This window comes from Podarcis bocagei, assembly GCF_964188305.1.
Source record: "Podarcis bocagei genome assembly, chromosome: 5".
NCBI lineage: Eukaryota > Metazoa > Chordata > Lepidosauria > Squamata > Lacertidae > Podarcis > Podarcis bocagei.
In genome coordinates, this window is record NC_138129.1 from 99,129,292 (window position 1) to 99,150,519 (window position 21,228).

At 43.8% G+C, this 21,228-nt stretch overlaps 1 protein-coding gene across 7 annotated transcripts in view; it reads left to right on the forward strand.

Moving 5' to 3' along the window:
* RC3H1 (ring finger and CCCH-type domains 1) overlaps positions 1–21,228 on the forward strand; it is a 51,729-nt gene that overhangs the window by 15,044 nt on the left and 15,457 nt on the right. For all 7 annotated transcript variants that reach the window (XR_014008189.1, XM_081194330.1, XM_081194332.1 and 4 more), the window contains exons 5-14: positions 1,500–1,700; positions 2,271–2,403; positions 3,964–4,082; positions 10,254–10,366; positions 11,038–11,319; positions 12,013–12,230; positions 14,899–15,290; positions 16,965–17,123; positions 18,388–18,540; positions 19,829–20,042. Coding sequence is in view for 6 of the 7 variants with exons in the window: in XM_081194330.1 (XP_081050456.1) it covers positions 1,500–1,700; positions 2,271–2,403; positions 3,964–4,082; positions 10,254–10,366; positions 11,038–11,319; positions 12,013–12,230; positions 14,899–15,290; positions 16,965–17,123; positions 18,388–18,540; positions 19,829–20,042 (1,984 nt within the window). In the remaining variant the exon portion in view is untranslated. The remainder of the gene's footprint in view (positions 1–1,499; positions 1,701–2,270; positions 2,404–3,963; positions 4,083–10,253; positions 10,367–11,037; positions 11,320–12,012; positions 12,231–14,898; positions 15,291–16,964; positions 17,124–18,387; positions 18,541–19,828; positions 20,043–21,228) is intronic.

The window sequence follows — 21,228 nt, forward strand, 5'->3', positions numbered from 1 at the left end:
CGCGATTCCCCGACCTGATCTGGAGGTTGTGGGGATGGTGGGGGCGCTGCCATCCCGCGATTCCCCGACCTGATCTGGAGGTTGTGGGGATGGTGGGGGGGAGAAGCAGGCTTGCTTCTCCCACCCCCAGCCTCCAGATCAGGTCGTGGAATAGCGGGATGGCGGAGCGCTGCCATCCCGCGATTCCCCGACCTGATCTGGAGGTTGTGGGGATGGTGGGGGGGAGAAGCAGGCTTGCTTCTCCCACCCCCAGCCTCCAGATCAGGTCGTGGAATAGCGGGATGGCAGAGCGCTGCCATCCCGCGATTCCCCGACCTGATCTGGAGGTTGTGGGGATGGTGGGGGGGAGAAGCAGGCTTGCTTCTCCCACGCCCAGCCTCCAGATCAGGTCGTGGAATAGCGGGATGGCAGAGCGCTGCCATCCCGCGATTCCCCGACCTGATCTGGAGGTTGTGGGGATGGTGGGGGGGAGAAGCAGGCTTGCTTCTCCCACCCCCAGCCTCCAGATCAGGTCGCGGAATCGCGGGATGGCGGAGCGCTGCCATCCCGCGATTCCCCGACCTGATCTGGAGGTTGTGGGGATGGTGGGGGGGAGAAGCAGGCTTGCTTCTCCCACCCACAGCCTCCAGATCAGGTCGTGGAATAGCGGGATGGCGGCGCTTCGCCATCCCGCTATTCCCCGACCTGATCTGCAGGTTGTGGGGATGGTGGGGGGGGGAGAAGCAGGCTTGCTTCTCCCACCCCCAGCCTCCAGATCAGGTCGTGGAATAGCGGGATGGCAGAGCGCTGCCATCCCGCGATTCCCCGACCTGATCTGGAGGTTGTGGGGATGGTGGGGGGGGGGAGAAGCAGGCTTGCTTCTCCCACCCCCAGCCTCCAGATCAGGTCGTGGAATAGCGGGATGGCGGAGCGCTGCCATCCCGCGATTCCCCGACCTGATCTGGAGGTTGTGGGGATGGTGGGGGGGAGAAGCAGGCTTGCTTCTCCCACCCCCAGCCTCCAGATCAGGTCGCGGAATAGCGCGCCATTCCCGCTGTCCCCCGACTTGGTTTGGAGGCTGGCGGAAGGCTTCCTCCTCCCCCAGCCCCGCAAGCTCCCAGAGCGAAGCCAAAGCTGCGCGCAGCTTCGGCATGGCTCTGAGTCCCGTTCTGGGGGAGGGGGAAGCTCGGGCTTCCCCGCCCCAGCCCCGCGCCTGGCGGGGGGGGATAAATTTTCCCCCCCTTTATTCCCCCCCCCCCAAATCTAGGTGCGTCCTATGGACCGGTGCGTCCAATAGTCCGAAAAATACGGTAATACCCAGTTGTCTCAGCTTTTCATCTGATCATCGGAGAGGGGACCCCTCCCCCATACAAACTGGAAGCGATAGTACTTCCTTTCATAAATCTTTATAAGCAGCTAATACTTTTGGGCCAGGGAACTGAACTGAGAAACTGTTCCCTTATTTGGTTAAGTTGGGTATTGTCATCTTACCTAATCCAGATGGATTTTTTTTCTTCCAGGTGACTAAACGAGATGAGGATTCCTCCCTGATGCAGTTAAAGGAGGAGTTCCGAACCTATGAAGCTCTGAGACGAGAACATGATTCCCAGATTGTGCAAATTGCTATGGAGGCTGGTTTGCGCATTGCCCCAGATCAGTGGTCTTCATTGCTATATGGAGACCAGTCCCACAAATCCCACATGCAGTCAATTATTGACAAGGTACAGTCTCTTCAAATCATTCCACTTCCTTTAATTTTCTACTATGTTTTTATTGCTGATATTAGTTGTAAGTGGGGCTCCTCGTTTCTTCTTCCCATGTCCCACTTGCTATCAAGAGTCTCCTATGGCATACCGTGCTTCTCAGGTGCTCTTAATGTCAAGGACAAGCCCAAGCCTTCCTCGTGAGCGTGAAGCAGAAAAGTAGCTGGGAGATTGTCTCAGGAATGTGCTGTGCTTTGTGGAGCTGTCATGGGGTTGCCAGTTCCATTTTCACTTCTGTAAGAACTGTCCTCTTAAACAGGATTTAATATCGCTGAGCCTTGATGCATTGTATATTGGTATATACAGTTAATGAACATGCAGTCTGTATTTCTGGAGAGGGCCTAAGCTGTGATTGACCACTAGGAATGGCAAGTGCATCTCTGTTGAAAAAATGGTTTCACATCAAGGCACACATCTTGAGTGCTGGTGAGACAAGAAATTTAAAAATGTATCTTTTAGGTGTGTTTCACTGAAGATGGTCTCTAGGAGCACAGAAAGCAGTTCTAATTATGTACATATATATTTAAGTTGCAGACCCCAGCCTCTTTTGCGCAGAGTGTTCAGGAACTAACTATCGCTCTCCAGAGGACTGGTGACCCAGCCAATCTGAACCGGCTTCGACCCCATCTAGAACTCCTTGCAAATATTGATCCCAGCCCAGGTAACTATTTAAAAAGTGGTTTATATTCATGTTCACTGCAGCAGAAGAGGCTGTGCATATCTTTCAATCAAACTGATACGTGTCAATGTGAGAAGCACAGGTGAACAGACTGCTCTTTTGTTTCCTTATTAACAAAAAAACTGTTTCTCTTGAGATGCTCTAGTCTCCTTTATATTCTAATGGTGGACAGACTTCAGGCTTGTTTATTTTTTATTAGAACACTAAGACCCATGAACCAAAGCTGGGTGCAAAATTGTTCATCCAGGGGTGGAGCACCTTTAGTTATAAAGTACAAATCTACCTTCTGCCCACCATGTGTCTAGACTTCTCAGAGTTGTGGCAGTCTCAGCGTTTGGGAGTTCTAAGGCATAAAAACATCCCTGTGAGTTGAGACAGCAGGAGTGAAGACCATTTTTAACCTGAGGGCTATATTCCCTTGTGGAAAACCTTCCAGGGGCTGCATCCCAGTGATGGATAGTGTCAGGAGTGAAAGTCAGTGGATGAATAGATCACCCTTTTGTACTGCAGGCTACATTCCTTCTGTGCAAAGGTTGTGTGTTACATGTATATAGGTTTCTATACATAACACATCTCCCTTTCCTGGCAAGCAAGAGGCACCAAAGTTCAGTGACCCACTCCAGCCTGGGGAAAGCACTTGAAGAGTGCACAGCATAAAGATGGTGAGGGGAACGGCATAGGGAGGGTTCCAAAAACCTGGAGGGGCCACATTTGACCCCAGGCTATTCCTGCTACATGTGTGCATTCACACTACTGATCTTGCTTTGTTTATTCATAAACAATGGACATTAGCTGGGAGTAAGTCACATACATATGCTGATTGGCTTGCCCACAAAAACATATGCCACAATAAAGTTGTTTGCCTTTAAGGTATCCTATGACTTTGTTGGTTTTGTGGCAACAGTGGCTACTCCATAAGGTCCCACAGACCTTAATGATCATAGGAAAAGGCCTTGTGACCTGAAAAATTCTGAATGGGTCAGGATCATAGGATTATTTTTATATGCATTCATGAGGTTAGGCTCAGAGTCTTGCTAAATCCTGCCCAGCCCTTTCTGAGGAGGACATGTCTCTGTATGTTTCTCTGCTTATCATTGTTGTAGTAGGGTTATATTGCCATATTTTAGCAAAAGGAAACACATGTTAATGAGACAGTGCTTTCACTAGAAATGTCTCTCTTGGGCTCTCTCAGACCTTGCTGCTTTTCCTTGATTACCTCTAATCTCCTGCCATATTTCCCACAATTACAATATTTTTTCTGGGGGGTGTCTTTCTGAGGGTTCAAATGCTCTCAAGCATTCCTATTTGAATATTCCTAACTGACAGGCAGGAAATGTTTGCTGCTGCTGCTCCCTAAATCTGGCAAATGAGTGTTGAATTTCCATAGACATTTCCTTAGTCTTGCGTTTCAGATTTATTCTTCCTTCAGAACTAAAATTTTGCATGTTTTAATTTTTTGATGCTTGCTATGATTCAGACCCTGTTTCTACAGGATTTCTCATTTTCCAGAGATAAATTCATTTGTTCTTACAAACACTGTAGATGCCCCACCACCCACCTGGGAGCAGCTTGAGAATGGACTGGTCGCTGTGCGGACTGTGGTACACGGGCTGGTTGATTACATCCAAAATCACAGCAAGAAAGGAGCAGACCAGCAGCAGGTACTCTATTGTGTGGCACTTCTTGTAGTCAGAAGGCACACTTTGTCATAGTAGACCTTGCCAAATCAAAAAAGAACGAAAGGAAATGCTTCCCCTAGTATATGTAAGATAAAAAAGGTGAATAAGTTGCCAATATCCACTCGTCTCTATTGGAGCAACAAAATAGAAGAATGTTTTAATTTCATGCCCGAAGTTCTCAGAAGGAACTACTCTAGGAAAACGAAGCTTTTGTAAAAATTGGGGTGTTGGTCTAGTCCTTCCCTGCCACCTCCAGCAAAATCATCAAAGATTATATGAGTCACATTGGGGATACATTGCACACATGAGGCTGAGGACAGGGAGTAGTCATTCAGAGACTTGCAGGATGTAGGATTAAGCCATCTTTGCCTGTGGCACACATTTTGGTTTCTGGGTGGAGGTTTTGCAGGTTTTTGAAGCACTGGCAGAATTTGACCACAGATCATAGCAGTACAGAAAAAATAATTGTGTTCAACAACATGCAGCGTTTTCACACTGACCATATCAAATCACATTGTTCCATGAGTTGACTTCCCACCATCACCTCCAGTGTTTTTGCTCAAACCCTTTTTACTTCATTATATCTTTATCTATTATAAAATATTCCTCTATTTCATTTATTTTATAATTTTTCTTCCGCTGCTTTATATCTCGAATCCTGCCTGTGATTCCATTTGACTATGATGCTTTTTCAGATAGTCTATGAACGGCCTCCATTCTTCTATTTAAAGCTCATCATTTTGATCTCTTTATTTTTTCTGTCCACTATTGACATTTCTGTATAGTCCATTACTTTCCAAAGTCAATCCTCCTTTGTTGAAACCTTCTCTTCTTTCCATTTCTGTGCATATAATATTCTAGCAGCTGTTGTCACATACATAAATAATTTGGTCATCTTCTTTGGAACATCTGTCACTATTATCCCTATAAGAAAAGCTTCTGGTCTTTTTGGAATAGTCCATTTAAACATTTTCTTCATTTCATTATATAATTTCCCAAAAGGCTTTAGCTTTTTTTTTACATGTCCACCACATATGGAAGAATGACCCTTATATCTCTTTGCATTTCCAGCATTTACTTGACACATTTTTATACATCTTGGCCAGTTTATTTGGTGTTAAATATTATCTGTACATAATAATAGTTTTCTCTTAGTGTGTAACAAGGAGTGAATTTCATATCCTTTTCCCATAGGAAGTTGTATTACTATTGTGACCTAAGTTCATTGTATCATCTTTAGTATCCCATTCTAATAACATTTTATACATTTTAGAAATCAGTTTTTCATTACTCTCAAGCAACCCCAGTTTGAGATCAGATCTTTGTTCCTTAAAACCATTTAACGCATTCTTCTTAAATAGCTTGTTTATTTGGTACTGAAACCAAACCAATACCAAGTCTTTAATTTCTTCTAGTTTTTCAAGTTTATACCCACTTTCAGTATAACTTAATATTCTCTGTAAGTCCCCCAATTCTTCTTCATGTTTATTTGTTTTTGGGCACAAGCTTCTATAGGGGATAACCACAGTGGTGCCTCGCAAGACGAAATTAATTCGTTCCGCGAGTTTTTTCGTCTAGCGAATTTTTCTTGCGAAGCACGGTGTCGGAAAAGTTTTGGAAAAGCTTCAAAAATCACCAAAAACCTCAAAAAAGGCTACCACACCACGTTCTATGAGTTGCTCCTCGAAGTCAAGTCGCAACTGTATTAACGGTGTTAAGAAAAAGGAAACAAACTTGCAAAAAACGCAAGACGTTTTCGTCTTGCGAAGCAAGCCCATAGGGAAATTCGTCTTGCGAAGCAGCTCAAAAACTGCAAAACCCTTTCGTCTAGCGAGTTTTTCGTCTTACGAGGCATTCGTCTTGCGGGGCACCACTGTAGATTTTTATACAGTACTTGAAGACATATATCCCTCCAAATAAACTTCTCCTTATGGAGTGATTTAGAAAGTCTTTATGTACCTTTGTTTTTTTCCCTACCCCAGATATGCATATCACCCATATCGTCTACCACACGGGTGTCAAACACAAGGCCCGCGGGCCGAATCCGGCCCGCCAGACCTCATCATGTGGCCCGTGTAGCTGCCAGCCCGCTTCCCCCTGCGAGGCGGCGCACTGTGGGGGGGCTGGAAGGCGGACAGATGGGGGGCTGGAAGGCGGACGGTGGAGAAAGCGAAGGCGCTCCCTTCCCGCGCCGTTACTCGGCCGGCCTGAGAGAAAATTTCTGAGGCGGCGGCCTTCGTCCAGGGTCGGGGGGCCATAGCGGGACTTTGCCCTCCCGGCGGCCTGGAGCATCTGGAGCTGGGGCGGCTGCGGGACCTGCCGGGCAGCGGCGGCGGAATTGCCGCCACTTCTTCTCCTCCTCCTCCTCCTTCGTCTTGCTTGCCGTTGCCGCCGCTCTCGTCTTGCTCGAGGCAGGCCTGGAGCCGGGACAACCCGGGCTTCGAGCCCGAGGAGGAGGCGGGCGAAGCGGCCAGGGCGGCTGGCGGGAGTGTGGCGGCGGGGGCCATGCTGCAGATGGGCGTGGTGGAGTGGGGTGCCTTCGCCCTCAGAGCCCGACGCCCGGGAGGGCCTGCCGAGAGCGGGAGTCAGCGGAGGTGCAGGCGGTGCGGCGAAAAGGAGGAAGGTGGGGGGGGAGGCAGGCCAGCGGCCTTGCTCCGCCGGAGGCGCCCCGCCACCGCCGCGTTTCCCTCACGAGGAGACGGGCAAGGAGGTCGCTGAGCAGCCACCGCCGCCTCGCCTGGGCCAAAGGGATGGCGCACCGCCTGCGAGGTGAGTCGCCGCCCGGCCGGGCCCTTCTGTCACCCTTCCCGGCTCGCATCTCTCCTGTTTCACCTTATTACTCGCGAGTCTTCTGCTCTGAAGACAGATGCAAGTAATCCGTTCAGCTCCTCTGCAACCTCCTTTCCCACCTTTAGCACACTTTTGATTCCCTTGTTGGCCAAAGGCTCTACCACAGACATGTCCAAAGTCCATTTCGGGGGCCTAATCCGGCCCCTTCGGCAGTTTATGGGGTAAAATCCTCAAAAAACCCCTCAACAACTTCAACCCTAAAAAAAAAAGCTCAACAATTTCAATCCTAAAAAAAGCGCAACAACTTTGGTTGGCCCTCACGGCCCTTCACTTCATCAAATCTGGCCCTCCTTGAAAAATGTTTGGGCACCCCTGGTCTACCATATCCTTCCAGATCCAGCAATCTAGTATTTTTTGCAATATTATCCATTCCTTTATCCATGTCAAACATGCTGCATCATAATATAATTTTAAATTTGGAAGTGAGCCCCCTCTTTCCCCCTTTTCTTCCTAACCTAACGTAAGAAAAAAAATAAAGAAAAAGAAAGATTTGGAAGTGAGAATCTACCTTTTTCTTTAGTATCTGTTAATATTTTAAATGTAATACTTGGTTTCTTGCATTGCCAAATGAACTTAGCTCTTTTTGCCATTTAAAGCATCCAAATATTACATATTAGCACTACTGTTTGGGACAGCATTTCTAACTATTATCTGTGCTGCCTGCATGTCTGAAAATTCTTCATGTGGCCACATTAACTGAAAAGGTACTGAATGAAAGTATAATGTACTTTGCTATAAGTTGTTCTGGAACCCATATCTATCAAAGCAGTGGAAATGTGTAAATAGTGGAATTCAGCAAGAAACATGGAACTGTTACATCTGAAATATTCATAGCCATTCCAAAGCGTTTGAACTCTCATAAATCACAACTCATTCAGACATAGACCCAAAGAACCATGCAATTAGTTCTGTGTACCCTGGGCAACTTTGGACTTATCTCCCCTTGCTGCATGACAAAGCTCTTCTGAAACAGGCATTTTAAAATCAGATTGTGATAATAGCATGGAGGTCAGCTGTACCAAGACTAGAAATCCTGCTAGGCATATAACCCACATCCTCAGGCATATCCAAATTAGTTTTGTTTGATCCTAGTTGGGATCCCAAAATCCAGAAGATGTCATAACATATTGTGCATATTGATCGTTTTGTCCAATTATTAAGGTGGGAGGAAGAAATACATATCTGTGAGTTTCACAGATTATGAGTGCCCAGTAACTATTTTTTAACGTGATTTAAGGGAAACATCGGAAATTGCAGTTTGAAGATTTTCATTAAGCTTTTTAATAGTAGAAAGAAAATCAAAGCTACTCACTCGAAAGTGTTTTCTTTTTTTAAAAAAGTTCTAAGCATACCTAGAATTCAGTATAGTAGAGAAATGATGGCCATTAATTACATTAAAATTTGAGAGAGGTTGTTGTTGTTGTTTAGTCATTTATTCGTGTCCATAGCAAGTATTAAATAAATGTTATAGGTAATTAGGCTTTTTCTAATTTATTGGAACAAGAAGCTTGTGTTTTCTCTTATGCTATGTACAGTATAGCTCACTACTGTGTAATACTTCATTTGTGTTACTTGTCTTTAATTTCTATGATAATTTGTGTATGAGTAATATTTCATAGACATAAAGCTGAGAGAATGCAAGTCAAAACAAAGAGGGAGAGAGAGCGTGCATGTGTGTCATAAGCCTGCCTTTAGGAACAACTTCCAAATCATAGTTGGAGTGTTGATAACATAATGAGGACTCCTGCACTTCTCCCTCCATGCATACAGTGCCCCACTGCCCCACTGGGTTGCAGTGGCCATAGTTTTTACTTCTGTGAACCACCCTAAGACCTGTGCGTATAGGGCAGTATATAAATATTAATAATTAATAATATAATAGTTAATTATAATTTTTTTAAAAACTATAAACTGTTTTTCACCTCCGGAGAGGTTTGATATGGTGACTGAATCATATAGCTGATGGGGATGTAGAAGGAGAAGAACATACCTGACAGTAAGAGCTGTTTGACAGTGGAATTTGCTGCCAAGGAGTGTGGTGGAGTCTCCTTCTTTGGAGGTCTTTAAGCAGAGGCTTGACAACCATATGTCAGGAGTGCTCTGATGGTGTTTCCTGCTTGGCAGGGGGTTGGACTCGATGGCCCTTGTGGTCTCTTCCAACTCTAGGATTCGATGAGATGTGAAATATTTTTTTTAAAACCACTGAAATATTTAGCAGTGCTTTTGCGTTTGTGTAGTACTTTGCAACTTTTGCACCATGAATGGAGAAAAAAATGAGATCCACATTAAAACAGTAGAATTTATGACAGAAAAGCAACTTAAAAATGGAACTCTTTATTGGAATTCCAACCGTGGAATTGCTAAATCATTGGGAAAAGGATTATCTACTAATGGTTCCATACCTAATATTGTCAAGGTGTTGACAGTGTTCGAAACACCCATTGTCCCAGGCGCATTTTGCAACAAGGAATTTCGTTAGTGTGAGCAAGTTTCTGAGCCCTGGGCACAATACTGCACCTAAGATTTCAGATGGAAACTGCAGGGTGGAAGGCAAGAAGGACCTTTTCCCGCTTCCCCACTTCTAGGTACTCTCTGAAGACTGGAGAAGAGACCCTCTTGAGAATATTAGGGAGGTGGGCAGGGGAAGGACTAGACCATGTGAAAAATGAACATAATATTTTAGCTGCAGTTCATTCATTTTCAGCTTTGTATTCTTGTTATAAAAAAGCACGCCTAGACATTCCGTTGTTGTGCCCATAACCTAGGTTTAAGGTGCCATTTAGCTCCTAGCTTTTGTATCTCAGTTTCTAACACTGGGTGTTGAATAAAGAGGTGGGTGGATTCCATTGATTAAATCTGCTATCGCAGCACATGCAGCACAACCCAGTGCATGCTTACTTGGAAATAAGTTGCATAGTGTCCTTAGTTCACTGGCATATTTGTTTACGATTGCAACCTTAATAGTGAATCCCACTTCTATCAGTTCTCTAACAAAGCTTTCTTTCTGGAGATCTATCTACACAGTTTTTATTTTATTTTATTTTTATTCTGGATTTATTTTGGAGCATTATTTTCAGAATAATTGTAGACTTTGAGAATTTTGGCTTCAGTTTTATTGTATTGTTTTTTGTTCTTTTTTGGGGGGGTTGTTCTTTTTTTTGAAGTATTGTAAGGTATTGTTTGATTTGTTCAATTTTTTTATTGTTTTTCTTTTTCTGTATTTTCCAAACCCTTAATAAATATCATTTTTTTTAAAAAAAAGAATTTTGGTTTCAGTTTCCTTATTTTTCCCATTTGATCTAGCCTCCTCAACACAGCAAATATAAGACATATATGTGCCGAGACATGAAGCAGAGAGGAGGTTGCCCCCGTGGGGCCAGCTGCACCTTTGCACACTCGCAGGAAGAACTAGAAAAGTAAGATTCCATGTCTTATTCTACTTCTGATTGTGAACTTATCAGATTGTGCAAACAGAGCTGGAGAGTATCCAGATTAGAATGGATAATTGATTAGGGCTGAAGGTATAAATGTTTCAGATCATCTGCATGGGGGTTGGGCTGGACATGGCAAGCTACAAAGTTAAAATAAAATGGTGGTGAAAGAATTAAATTCTTGAGCTCGTCAATATATTTATACCAACTAACAAGGCTTCTGCAGGGGTAAGCCCTGTCTTCCTACCTTTCTAGTATCTTGTCCAATATGCCCCTAGATAGTCTGCTCTTGCCATACTAGTGTGTGGGTTTTACTGCCAAACTGAAATTAAGCCCTGATTTAGAGAAAGACAGACAGTAAGATTTGTGTGCTACAGGCTGTTAAAGAGGACAGGACTGAGTGAAAATACGAGTTACGTATTCACTATCCCAGCAACTGAGTATAAGCAGCAAGCAGCCGTGTTTGCTGCATGGTGCCTAGTGTGTGCTAACCTCATTGCACCAATAAGGTTTGGCATAGCAGGCGTTCCAGCTGCAGTGGTTGTGCCTGAATTAAAGTTTGCGCTCTAGCATTTGAGTAGGAAAAGAAAAATAACTGTTCAACTTGAGCTGTAACTCATCCTTTTTCTATAATTCCTTACATGTTTCTCCTGAAGATTTCGTAAGATGAACAAACGTCTGGTTCCTCGAAGACCCCTGAGTGCCTCCTTAGGCCAGCTGAATGAAGTGGGCCTATCGGCAGCAGCTATCCTCTCAGACGAAGGGAGTATGGACTTGCCCAACAGAAAACCCTCTGCCTTGCCAAATGGGATTGTTTCAACAGGCAGCGCAGTTACACAACTTATCTCTCGTGGAACCGACTCCAGTTATGATTCAGCCTTGAAGCCCGGGAAAATTGACCATCTTAGCAGCAGTGCCCCTGGGTCACCTCCTGACTTGTACGTTTACCTTTTTATGGTGTTCATATAAACTGCCCAATATGGAGAATGCAGTCCATGTGTGCATAAATTGGATGCACAGACATGACTTTTGCATTCAGGTCACATCTGTATCTGGACTGCATTACCATCATACACACATTCAAATCTAGGTGGCAGTACTTCCATTCAAAAGGACCTCACAAAGCGCATAGTTAAACTATGGAATTTGCTCTCACAAAATTTAATGATGGCCACAAACTTGGTTGGCTCCGAAAAGGATTTAGGCAAATTCATGCAGGACAAAGCTAACCATGACTAGTAGCCGTGATGGCTGTGCATAGTCTCTTGCATTGGATGCAGCATGCCAATGAATACCAGCTGCTGGGAATCACATGGGGGGAGAGTGCTTGCTTTCCTTGGGCACCTGATAAGAACAGGTTTCTTGACTAAGTGGGTCTTTTGTCTAATCCAGCAGGGCTCTCTTTAGGTTTCTCTAAACTAGATTGCCGCAGCTGCTGGAACCTTAGCTGGACTCCCTTAATATCAGCTGGCAGCGGTGATGCTTCCACCTTCCATCTTCTGCTACCTCTTGCATATGCTTGGTTGCTGAGAAGACAATGTACAAATCAATGTAGGCTCCAAAGCAGCAATATTCGGTGGGATTCATCCCAGGTTTGTAGCTGCTCTAATGTTGTGATGGATCTCTTTTAGGCTGGAATCCGTTCCCAAGAGTTCTCTATCTGCCTTACCAGTGAACTCTCACCCAGTGGCCCCCCGAGGACCTCCAGACCTGCCTCCAATATCTGTTGGGAAGCAACTCCAAATGGTGCCACGAGGCTCCCAGTTGTATCCAGCTCCACAAACAGACGTGTTTTACCCAGATCCTCGGGGAGCAGGCCCACCATTTGAATCTCCACCTTACCAATCAGGTAACAATGCCACCTGGGTAAAATTTGGGCCTGGGGCAAAGGTTTGCATATTATTTATTTATTTGCCCTAGATGAAGGGTGGGGTGCTAGATACTGTGATATATTAGACTACAATCCTGGCCCCACTTACCTGTGAGTAAGCCCCACCCCATTGAATTCAGTAGGAATTGCTTTTGAGAAGACAGTGGTTAAGACTGCTATGTTAGTGTTAAATTTTCAGTCTGGTACTTCCAATTTCCAGCCTTTTAGATCATCTGGATTTAAAAAGTTTGGCATATCAGACTGTTAATAAAATAGGTGTCATATACACACATCCTGCTATCAGCCTTCTCATTATCTACCAATTCACTTATCCAAACATAAGAAATACAGTCATACCTCTGGTTACGTAAGCTTCAGGATACGAAAGCGGCAAACCCAGAAGCATGCGCAGAAGCAGTCCTCAGGTTGCGGAAACCTCAGGATCCAGCCGGACCTCCAGAACAGATCACGTCAGCGACCGGAGGTACCACTGTATACCCAAACATTGCTATACACTCCACAGATTCAGAGATCCAAAGGGCTGGAACTTGCCCACTTCCTTACTTGTGCTTTTTTTTGTCAATTATAGCCATTTTCAGTTAGCAACCATGGAGTGGGGAGAAAGATTCGATGAATCAGAGAGCAGGAGAGGTCAGACAAATTAGCTTTTCCTTTGTCTCTCTTTTGCTCGTTTTGCTAGGCCATGTACAGTCATACCTTTGTGGATGGCATGCCGGTCCTGTGTGTATAAAGGAATTTATTGAGGGACACCTTTTTGTACTTTACTTTTGCTAGGCCACGTAAAGTCGTACCTTGAAAGTCAAACGGAATCTGTTCCGGAAATCCGTTTGACTTCCAAAACGTTCGGAAACCAAACCATTCAGAAGCTGTGGAAGCCTTGTCAGACATTCGGGTTCCAAAGAAGGTTCGCAAACCGGAACACTCACTTCTGGGTTTGTGGCATTCAGGAGCCAAAACGCACAGAATTTGGAGTTATGTGGTGAGGGAAAGTGTCTGTATAGGAATAGAGAAATGTCTGAATGAAAAGCAATAGGGAAGTGTACGTACCTTGCTTGGGAGCACAAGGCAGGAAGTGAAGTAAAGCAGGAAAAAGCAATTCCATCCCTAAAGACTGGTGGAACCTTTTGCACATTTGCAAAAGGCGACCTACACATTTTTCAGAGGATGCTTTGTAACTAGGAGAGCTAGATACCTACTTTTTGTTAAACTAAAACTGAAATTATCATGAATCCACATCTGTAAGTGATCCTAGGTTGTTGAGGTTCACACATTCAGAATTGCAAGGGATGACCAGCCCTCCTTATAATCCCAACAACCCATCACTACTTGGCCTTCTGGCTAAGATCTAGTGTATAAGCACAACCACTTCACTATTTAAGAAGACCAAGTAAGTCGTGTTTTTACAAATGTTATTGAAAATTTTAAGTGAATTTCACGATTTTTGCAGATAGGGAAATGAAAGTACCGTATTTTTCGCTCTATAAGACTCACTTTTCCCTCCTAAAAAGTAAGGCGAAATGTGTGTGCGTCTTATGGAGCGAATGCAGGCTGCACAGCTATCCCTGAAGCCAGAACAGCAAGAGGAACTGCTGTGCAGCAATCCTTCTTGCTGTTATGGCTTCAGGGATAGCCTCTTCAACAACATTTGATTCAGAATATTTTTTTTCTTGTTTTCCTTCTCTAAAAACTAGGTGTGTCTTATGGTTGGGTGCGTCTTATAGAGTGAAAAATACAGTGCCTTATTTTATTTCATCAAGCCAGAAGAGAGCTGTCTGGCTCGATGTAGCAACTTTCAGAGTTGAAAACTGCTGCCACCAACTGGAAGCATTCACGCTTGCAGATGGTAGTTCACAAGTTTCTTTGAGTATCAGCCATTTATTTAGAAATAGGTACCACTCCCAAGAATTAACCCATTTCTTGAAAACATAGTGAAAGGTGACAATCCTATGATACAAAGTTGCTCACCTTCTCCAGGTTCTTTTATCTCCAGGTTCTTTTATTCATGACAATCTAATCCTTTTTAAGCTTTTTTCCTATGTGCATGTGGCAAACAACAACTTCACCAATCCCTTTTTCCTGTGGGATCTCAACACAAAATATTGCCAATGTTTTTAGAAAAGGATATGTTCCATTCTAGCCCTCTCAGCATTGTTGCCATTATTGCCTATGCAACCCCTTGTCATCATCTGGCTTCTTAGGGCAGGGTCTTCCTGGTGACTCCTGCTCCTTCTAGTGTCTAAGGGAGCCACACACTCCCAAGCAGGGAGAGTAGATGGGCAATTGTCCTGTTAGCATCACTGCTGAGAGGACTCTTTCAGAGACACCTCTCTAAATTGCCCATAGCTATAGTGGCTCCTTGAGAGGCTTCCACATGTTTTCCTCATGGTAATTTATAAAACACCATTGGCCAAAAGTTAAGACAAGTGATGATCTATTGTTATAATGCAAAGTGTTTCCAAGCTCTTTCCAAACAGCTGTAACTTGGTAAAAAATGGATTAACATCTTCAAACATAAAGTGAAAAGGAGATTTAAAGTGACAAATTATTGCCACTTCCGTTCTCTGAAGCAGGTGAAAGAGTGAATTGCCTTAAAGCACCTTTCCAAAATTTTATTTTGTGTATTTAGGTGTGTATTATCCTGCAGCTCAGCCTTCGCAGTGTATGTCTCGATTTGTCCGACCTCCACCGTCTGTTCCTGAACCAGGCCCTCCTTATTTAGAACATTACCCACCATACCTCCAGGACCGCATGGTGAATTCTCAGTACAGTGCGCAGCCCCAACAATATCCTCCTATGGGACAACCCATGTACCCTCCACATTATGACAGCCGGCGCATGTACCCCCCTCCCCAGCCGTACCAGAGGGAAGAAATCATCAGAGGAAGCCCTGTGCCCATCGAAATTCCTCCACCAGCTGTGTCACCATATGTACCTGAAACAAGAGACAGATATCCACAGATGGAAGGCTACTATCCAGTTGGTCCACATCTGAGTCAGATCAGACCTTCATATCACAGGGTACGAGTTCTATATTGTCAATTCTTGTTTGTTTGTTTGTTTGTTTGTCTGTCTGTCTGTCTGTCTGTGGGGGAGCTTGGCATTTTAGTCTATGAAATGCTATACGGTCTTCATTCATGCAGCAGCTCTATGAAATCCCATTTTACACAAGGGAGAAGTAGAAAGTTGGGCTTGATTAGGGCCACTGAGTAAGTTCATGACCAAGTAGGGATTTTCATCTAGATCAGTCCCATATGTTTCATTTAAAGAAAAAAAATGTACATCAAAGAAACTAAGATTCTACAATAACAAAAGTAAAATTTGCAACCTTTATAATTAAAAATACATTTATTTATTTTTTATCATTTCTTTTTGCCTCTGCTAACCATATGGGACATACAGACAGAGAAGGCTTTCTCTCAGTTGCTGAAAATGGGAGATCAAGTTTGCAGTCAAACTTGTTTGCACTCAAAAAATTCTAGACCAGAACCATAGCTTCCATTGGAAGCACAGATACTTCTGCAGTGACCAAAGACTCGCTCCTTCCTGGCAGCTTAGACTCCAGAAACAGGTGCTTTTGTTGGAGGAACAAGATGATATTTTCTTCCAGCCTGACTCTGAGGTCTTGAGGCATACAAAGTGGGGTTCTAGCACATCCTCACCCAAAGATCTGTAGTTTGAGGGCTGGGACTTCTTTACTTACACATAGTTGGAGACTTTGCCACACAGGGTGCAGAGTACAGTCTCTGTCTTGGAACTGAATTTCTGCAGAGAATCAAGGGGGAATACTGTCCTCTTCTGGAGTGAATTGCAGAGGCTATTATAGTCAACTCCAGAGTTTTGGAGGAGCAGAATGATTCTGTTCTTCTATAGGAGTTGGATTTCGATTTGTATGGAAATATTATTTGACAACTCACATGGCTTTTGAGATTTCAGGAAACATTGCTCTTTTATTTAGATGGGTATCTTTGCAACCACAAGAGCTAAAAAGTTGCATATTTTTAAATGAAAGCTGCAGTTATTAGGAGCAGTGGACCAGAACATTTTCTGCACAATAATTTCCACTGTGGAAAACTGCCCATGTCTAATTAATGGATACACTAAGCGGTTTGAAACTTGTAAATAACTTTATTAATATAAATATACTTAAGAAATACCTATATATCTATTACATAGCACTTTGTGCATGCTAAAATTAGTATGTTAACAGTTTTCAGTGTCTTCGTTGTTTTCTTCTGAACTTTTAATGGCTGTGTTCACACTAAGCTACGACTTAGCAGTATGAGAATAAACCATAGATTGCTTTCCTCACCCCTCTTCTAGCACAGCTGCAAAAAAGTTGGAATCTTCCATTTGTGTTTTAGATAAATCACAATTTAGTGTGCTGTCTCAACCTTAAGACTGTGGTTCTTCTTAACTACCAGTTGTTGAAACAAGCCACTTTCATAAAAAATGGTTTGATGTTTTCACCAGTTTGTATTACTGAGTTACTTTCTCCTTTGGAGCAATATAAAGGATTCTAGTCTTCAAATTTGGACAAAAGTACACCCCCTCCGTGCTTTGTCATTGATGTAAATCTAACAATTGTGGATTGTAGGCTTCAGCTTTAGATTCACTTGTAGAATGGATAATTGATTGTGTCTTAAATTTTAAACGTTTTAAGTATTATTTTTCAAAATGATATTCTGTCTTCAGGAGCCTTATAGCCGGCCTCCCCCTCAGCCTCATCCCAGTCTAGATGATTTACACCGACGGCGAAAGGAGATCATGGCCCAGCTAGAGGAAAGGAAGGTCATCTCCCCACCTCCTTTTGCACCATCACCAACTCTGCCTCACTCTTTACACACTGATGAGGTGAACATGTTTTGAAAATATAGCTGTTGGGTTGCTTTAGCTGTAGTCATGGAAGTAGGTTTAGTAATGAACCCAAACCCTTTTCAAAGAGGGCCAGATTTGATGAAGTGAACATGCGTGAGGGCCAACCAAGGTTGCTGACCTTTTTTTAGGATTGAAGTTGTTGAGCTTTTCCAGGAATTTTACCCCCCAGGAAATAAACTGCCACAGGAGCCAGATTAAACCAACCGGCGGGCCAGATTAGGCTCCCGAAACGGAACGGACTTTGACATGCCTGGTAATGAACAATGTATGTAAATTGACATGCATGGAGAAAGGTGCATTTGAATCATGTCCTGCCAGAATCTCACTGCATCCAACCATGTGTAGGAGAGAGAGTGCAGACATACATTGGCCAGAACAGCATGATCAGCATGTCAGATGAATGCTAAGAATTGTCCACATGATCTGAGCCTATGCACATTGGATTTTAAAGATGTGCACCCTATTTAAATGTTATGCGGAGATTCAGTGGCTTGGGAAGCAGGAAGGGTCTTGTCAGATTGTGTGGGGAAGGAAGGCGTTCTCTCCCTTTGGCCACCATGCTTCAGATGCAGCATGTCTGAACTGGGCTAGAGACACAGTAATGAGAGCTTCAGAGAAATACTGTGCCATCAGTTTCCCGTTTTAGAGCTGACTTCTAAATAAGCCAGTCCACTAGAATGGCCACCCAATTTTAGTGGCACGTTGAGTGCACTCATTATATTTGAAGGTTTTTTGTATTAACAGCTATATTTCATTAGTAGATAGGTAGCCGTGTTGGTCTGCCATAGTCAAAATAAAAAAATTCCTTCCAGTAGCACCTTAAAGACCAACTAAGTTAGTTCTTGGTATGAGCTTTCGTGTGCATGCACACTTCTTCTTCGTGTGTATCTGAAGAAGTGTGCATGCACACGAAAGCTCATACCAAGAACTAACTTAGTTGGTCTTTAAGGTGCTACTGGAAGGAATTTTTTTATTTTAGCTATATTTCATGTTCCCATTAAATATTAGAATGGTGTTAACTAGGCTTGCTATGTTGGGCACGTTTATTTACAATTTATGCAAGAAATACCATATGCAATAGCCAGACTGGAAGTGTCTGAACACTTTCAAACCACTTTGTCTCAAGTTCGATTTTGGAGTCAATTCAGAAGTTTAGTGGAGGCACATAGGATTTTTTAAATTTTAATTTTAGTACTATTGCAATAACTGAATGTTATTCGTTTTTTGTGGTTTTTTGCAGTATATAGATGAAGATCTGAAGGTAGCTGGCAAATACAAAGGAAATGATTACAGCCAGTACTCTCCCTGGTCATGTGAAACCATTGGCTCCTACATTGGAACCAAAGATGCAAAACCCAAAGACACAGCAGCAGTGGGACTTGTTGAGATGGGGGTAAGCATGCAGAGAAGACCAGTGCCAGAGGGTGCTGTTCAAATTGGACCTTGTACCAGAAGGGCAGATTATAATAAGTTGGTTTTAGCATGCAGTAAATCCTAGCTCTAGACTATTTGTTAAAAGGTGTGGACCACTTTTGGATCATTACTGGTGTTGCAGTGCAATTTTGGGTCCCTTTTTCTAATTATCAGAGCTCAGATCAGATATCATGCTCTAAAAACCATGGGCAAGAAGGCTTGCATATGGTTTGTCATGATATCTAAATTGACAGACATTGGTTTGCAGTTGACCAAGAGTACAGAATTGGAGACTGTACTCTGAAGAATATTTGCAACCATTGTTTGAGTGGCTTGTAGTTTCTGAGCTAGAGGCACCATGGAAATGAGAGTCAACTTAGGAAGCTGAGTGTGACGGGAAGTGAGAATAGTACCAGACAAGCATCTCTAAAGTATGGTTGGTTGGTTGGTTGGTTGGTTGGTTGGTTGGTTGGTTGAGCATTTGAAGACTCAAATCATTGTTTGTCTTTTTCTAAACTATGTTGTTGTCTGAATGGAGCTAGAAGTTAGTGTTATGGTTCTGAACCATGTGTCACAAGAGAACTGTTCGTGTGTTGTGAAAAATTGGTTTTGAATTAAAGACTTGTGTGAGAAAAAAGTATCTACTCAGAGAAGGCTGTTTGCTGTGTTTCTCTCTGACCCACTACTCTAGCCTTGCCTCCTTCATCAACCTGTGTGTGCATGTTTAGCGCTGAGCCAAAACGCCCCCCCTTCCTGTCTTTCTGCCACTCCATTTGCACTCAAGTAAAATGAGGACAGCATTTCAACATTTTTTAATGGCGTGTGTGGTGGTGGTGGGCTTAACCAGGAGTGGAGAACAGGGTTGGATGTAGCCCTGACTGTGTTCTGCTCCTCTTGGAGATCCTCAGCTGTGTGAGAGATGCTGCGTTCTGGGAGAAAGGAGAATAGTGGCCTCCAACGGTATAACCTTTCAACAGAACAGAAGTATATAAACGTTTTAATTTGTCTTTGGTGGTGGTTTGGGCAGCCACATTATAAAATATTATAGAATATTAAAATATTAAAGAGTCCAAGAGAAATCCTAGAAGGTGTTAATATTTTTTAAAGTGTGTCTAGATTTTGAAAGAAATTTGTTGGAACAGAGTCTGTCTGCACATATGCCCCACCCCCAGTTCTCTGTGAAATGATAATTTTATTCTTACTGAGAAGAGTCGGTCAAAGTGGAGAATCTTGCTTATAGTTCCCTACCCTTTGGGTTCACCCTCCAGAACGTGGATAGCAAGGGGATGCGAGACCAGCGTTTGGATTTGCAGAGGAGAGCAGCAGAGACTGGTGATGATGATCTTATTCCATTTGGAGACCGGCCTACGGTATCAAGGTTCGGTGCCATCTCACGTACATCTAAGACGATGTATCAGAACCCTGGCCCCATGCAAGCCATGGCAGTTCAAGGGGCATCGACAAAGCCAGGCAACATTTCAGGTATGCAGCGTACCCCTTTGGAGGACTGCTTTCTTCTACAGGAGGCTTTCATCAGTCCCAAAGTGTAGAATTAGGAGTTGCTAATAATTTAGAATTTCCTGTAGGGGCTTCCTCCCTTCAGCCACAACCTTGGGAGACATTCCACAGCTAGTTGGTGTTTGTATCTGTCCTTCTTCAACTAAAGCCTGTATGCCATGTGGCAAATTTCTCAAAAATTGAGAAATCCATAAACGGGTTTGTGAAATGCCACAGGGAGAGGCTTTTTAGCAATTCTCAGCGAGCTGACGTAAACCCTTGAGTGTGCCTGAAGTTCCTCCTTGAGTCCCAATGCTTGTCTGCAGCATGAAGTAGGTGGGAGCTCCACCTTGTACAGTGATTTCAGGGGCAGTTTGGGCAGAGAAGCAAATGGAGGCATTTGGTACATACATTGCACCAAGTTGGATACATGGCCCTGCTGCACTGCCACTTATTCAGCATACTCACTGTGGCAAACTTGTGAGCAAGCCTTTTAGTGACATACAAGCAAATTCTAAATGTTATGCAAAAGTCAGCATGAAGATGATTCTTTCCTAGTAGGTAAAGGTAAAAGGTAAAGGTACCCCTGCCCGTACGGGCCAGTCGTGTCCGACTCTAGGGTTGTGCGCCCATCTCGCTTAAGAGGCCGAGGACCAGCGCTGTCCGGAGACACTTCTGGGTCACGTGGCTAGTGTGACGAAGCTGCTCTGGCGAGCCAGCACCAGCGCAGCATACGGAAACGCTGTTTACCTTTCCGCTATAAAGCGGTACCTATTTATCTACTTGCACTTGGGGGTGCTTTTGAACTGCTAGGTGGGCAGGAGCTGGGACCGAAAGACGGGAGCTCACCCTGCCGCGGGGATTCGAACCGCCGACCATGCGATCAGCAAGTCCTAGGCGCTGAGGTTTTAACCACAGCGCCACCCGCATCCCTTCCTAGTAGGTAGATTTCTCCAATACCCCTCTAGCCTACGTAAGCAGTCTTTTCCCAGGCTAGAAGTGATGAGGTTTTTTTGCTCCCTCTGCAGTTCTATCTTTCTTTTTTGAAAGCTGGAATGGGTATTTTAAAGGTCTCCAACATTCTCTGTGTTGTTGTTCAACTGCTCTTTATTCTTTCCTTCATTCCCATCCCAGCTACCAAAAATTTTATGGTGGCTGTTTTAAAAGGAGA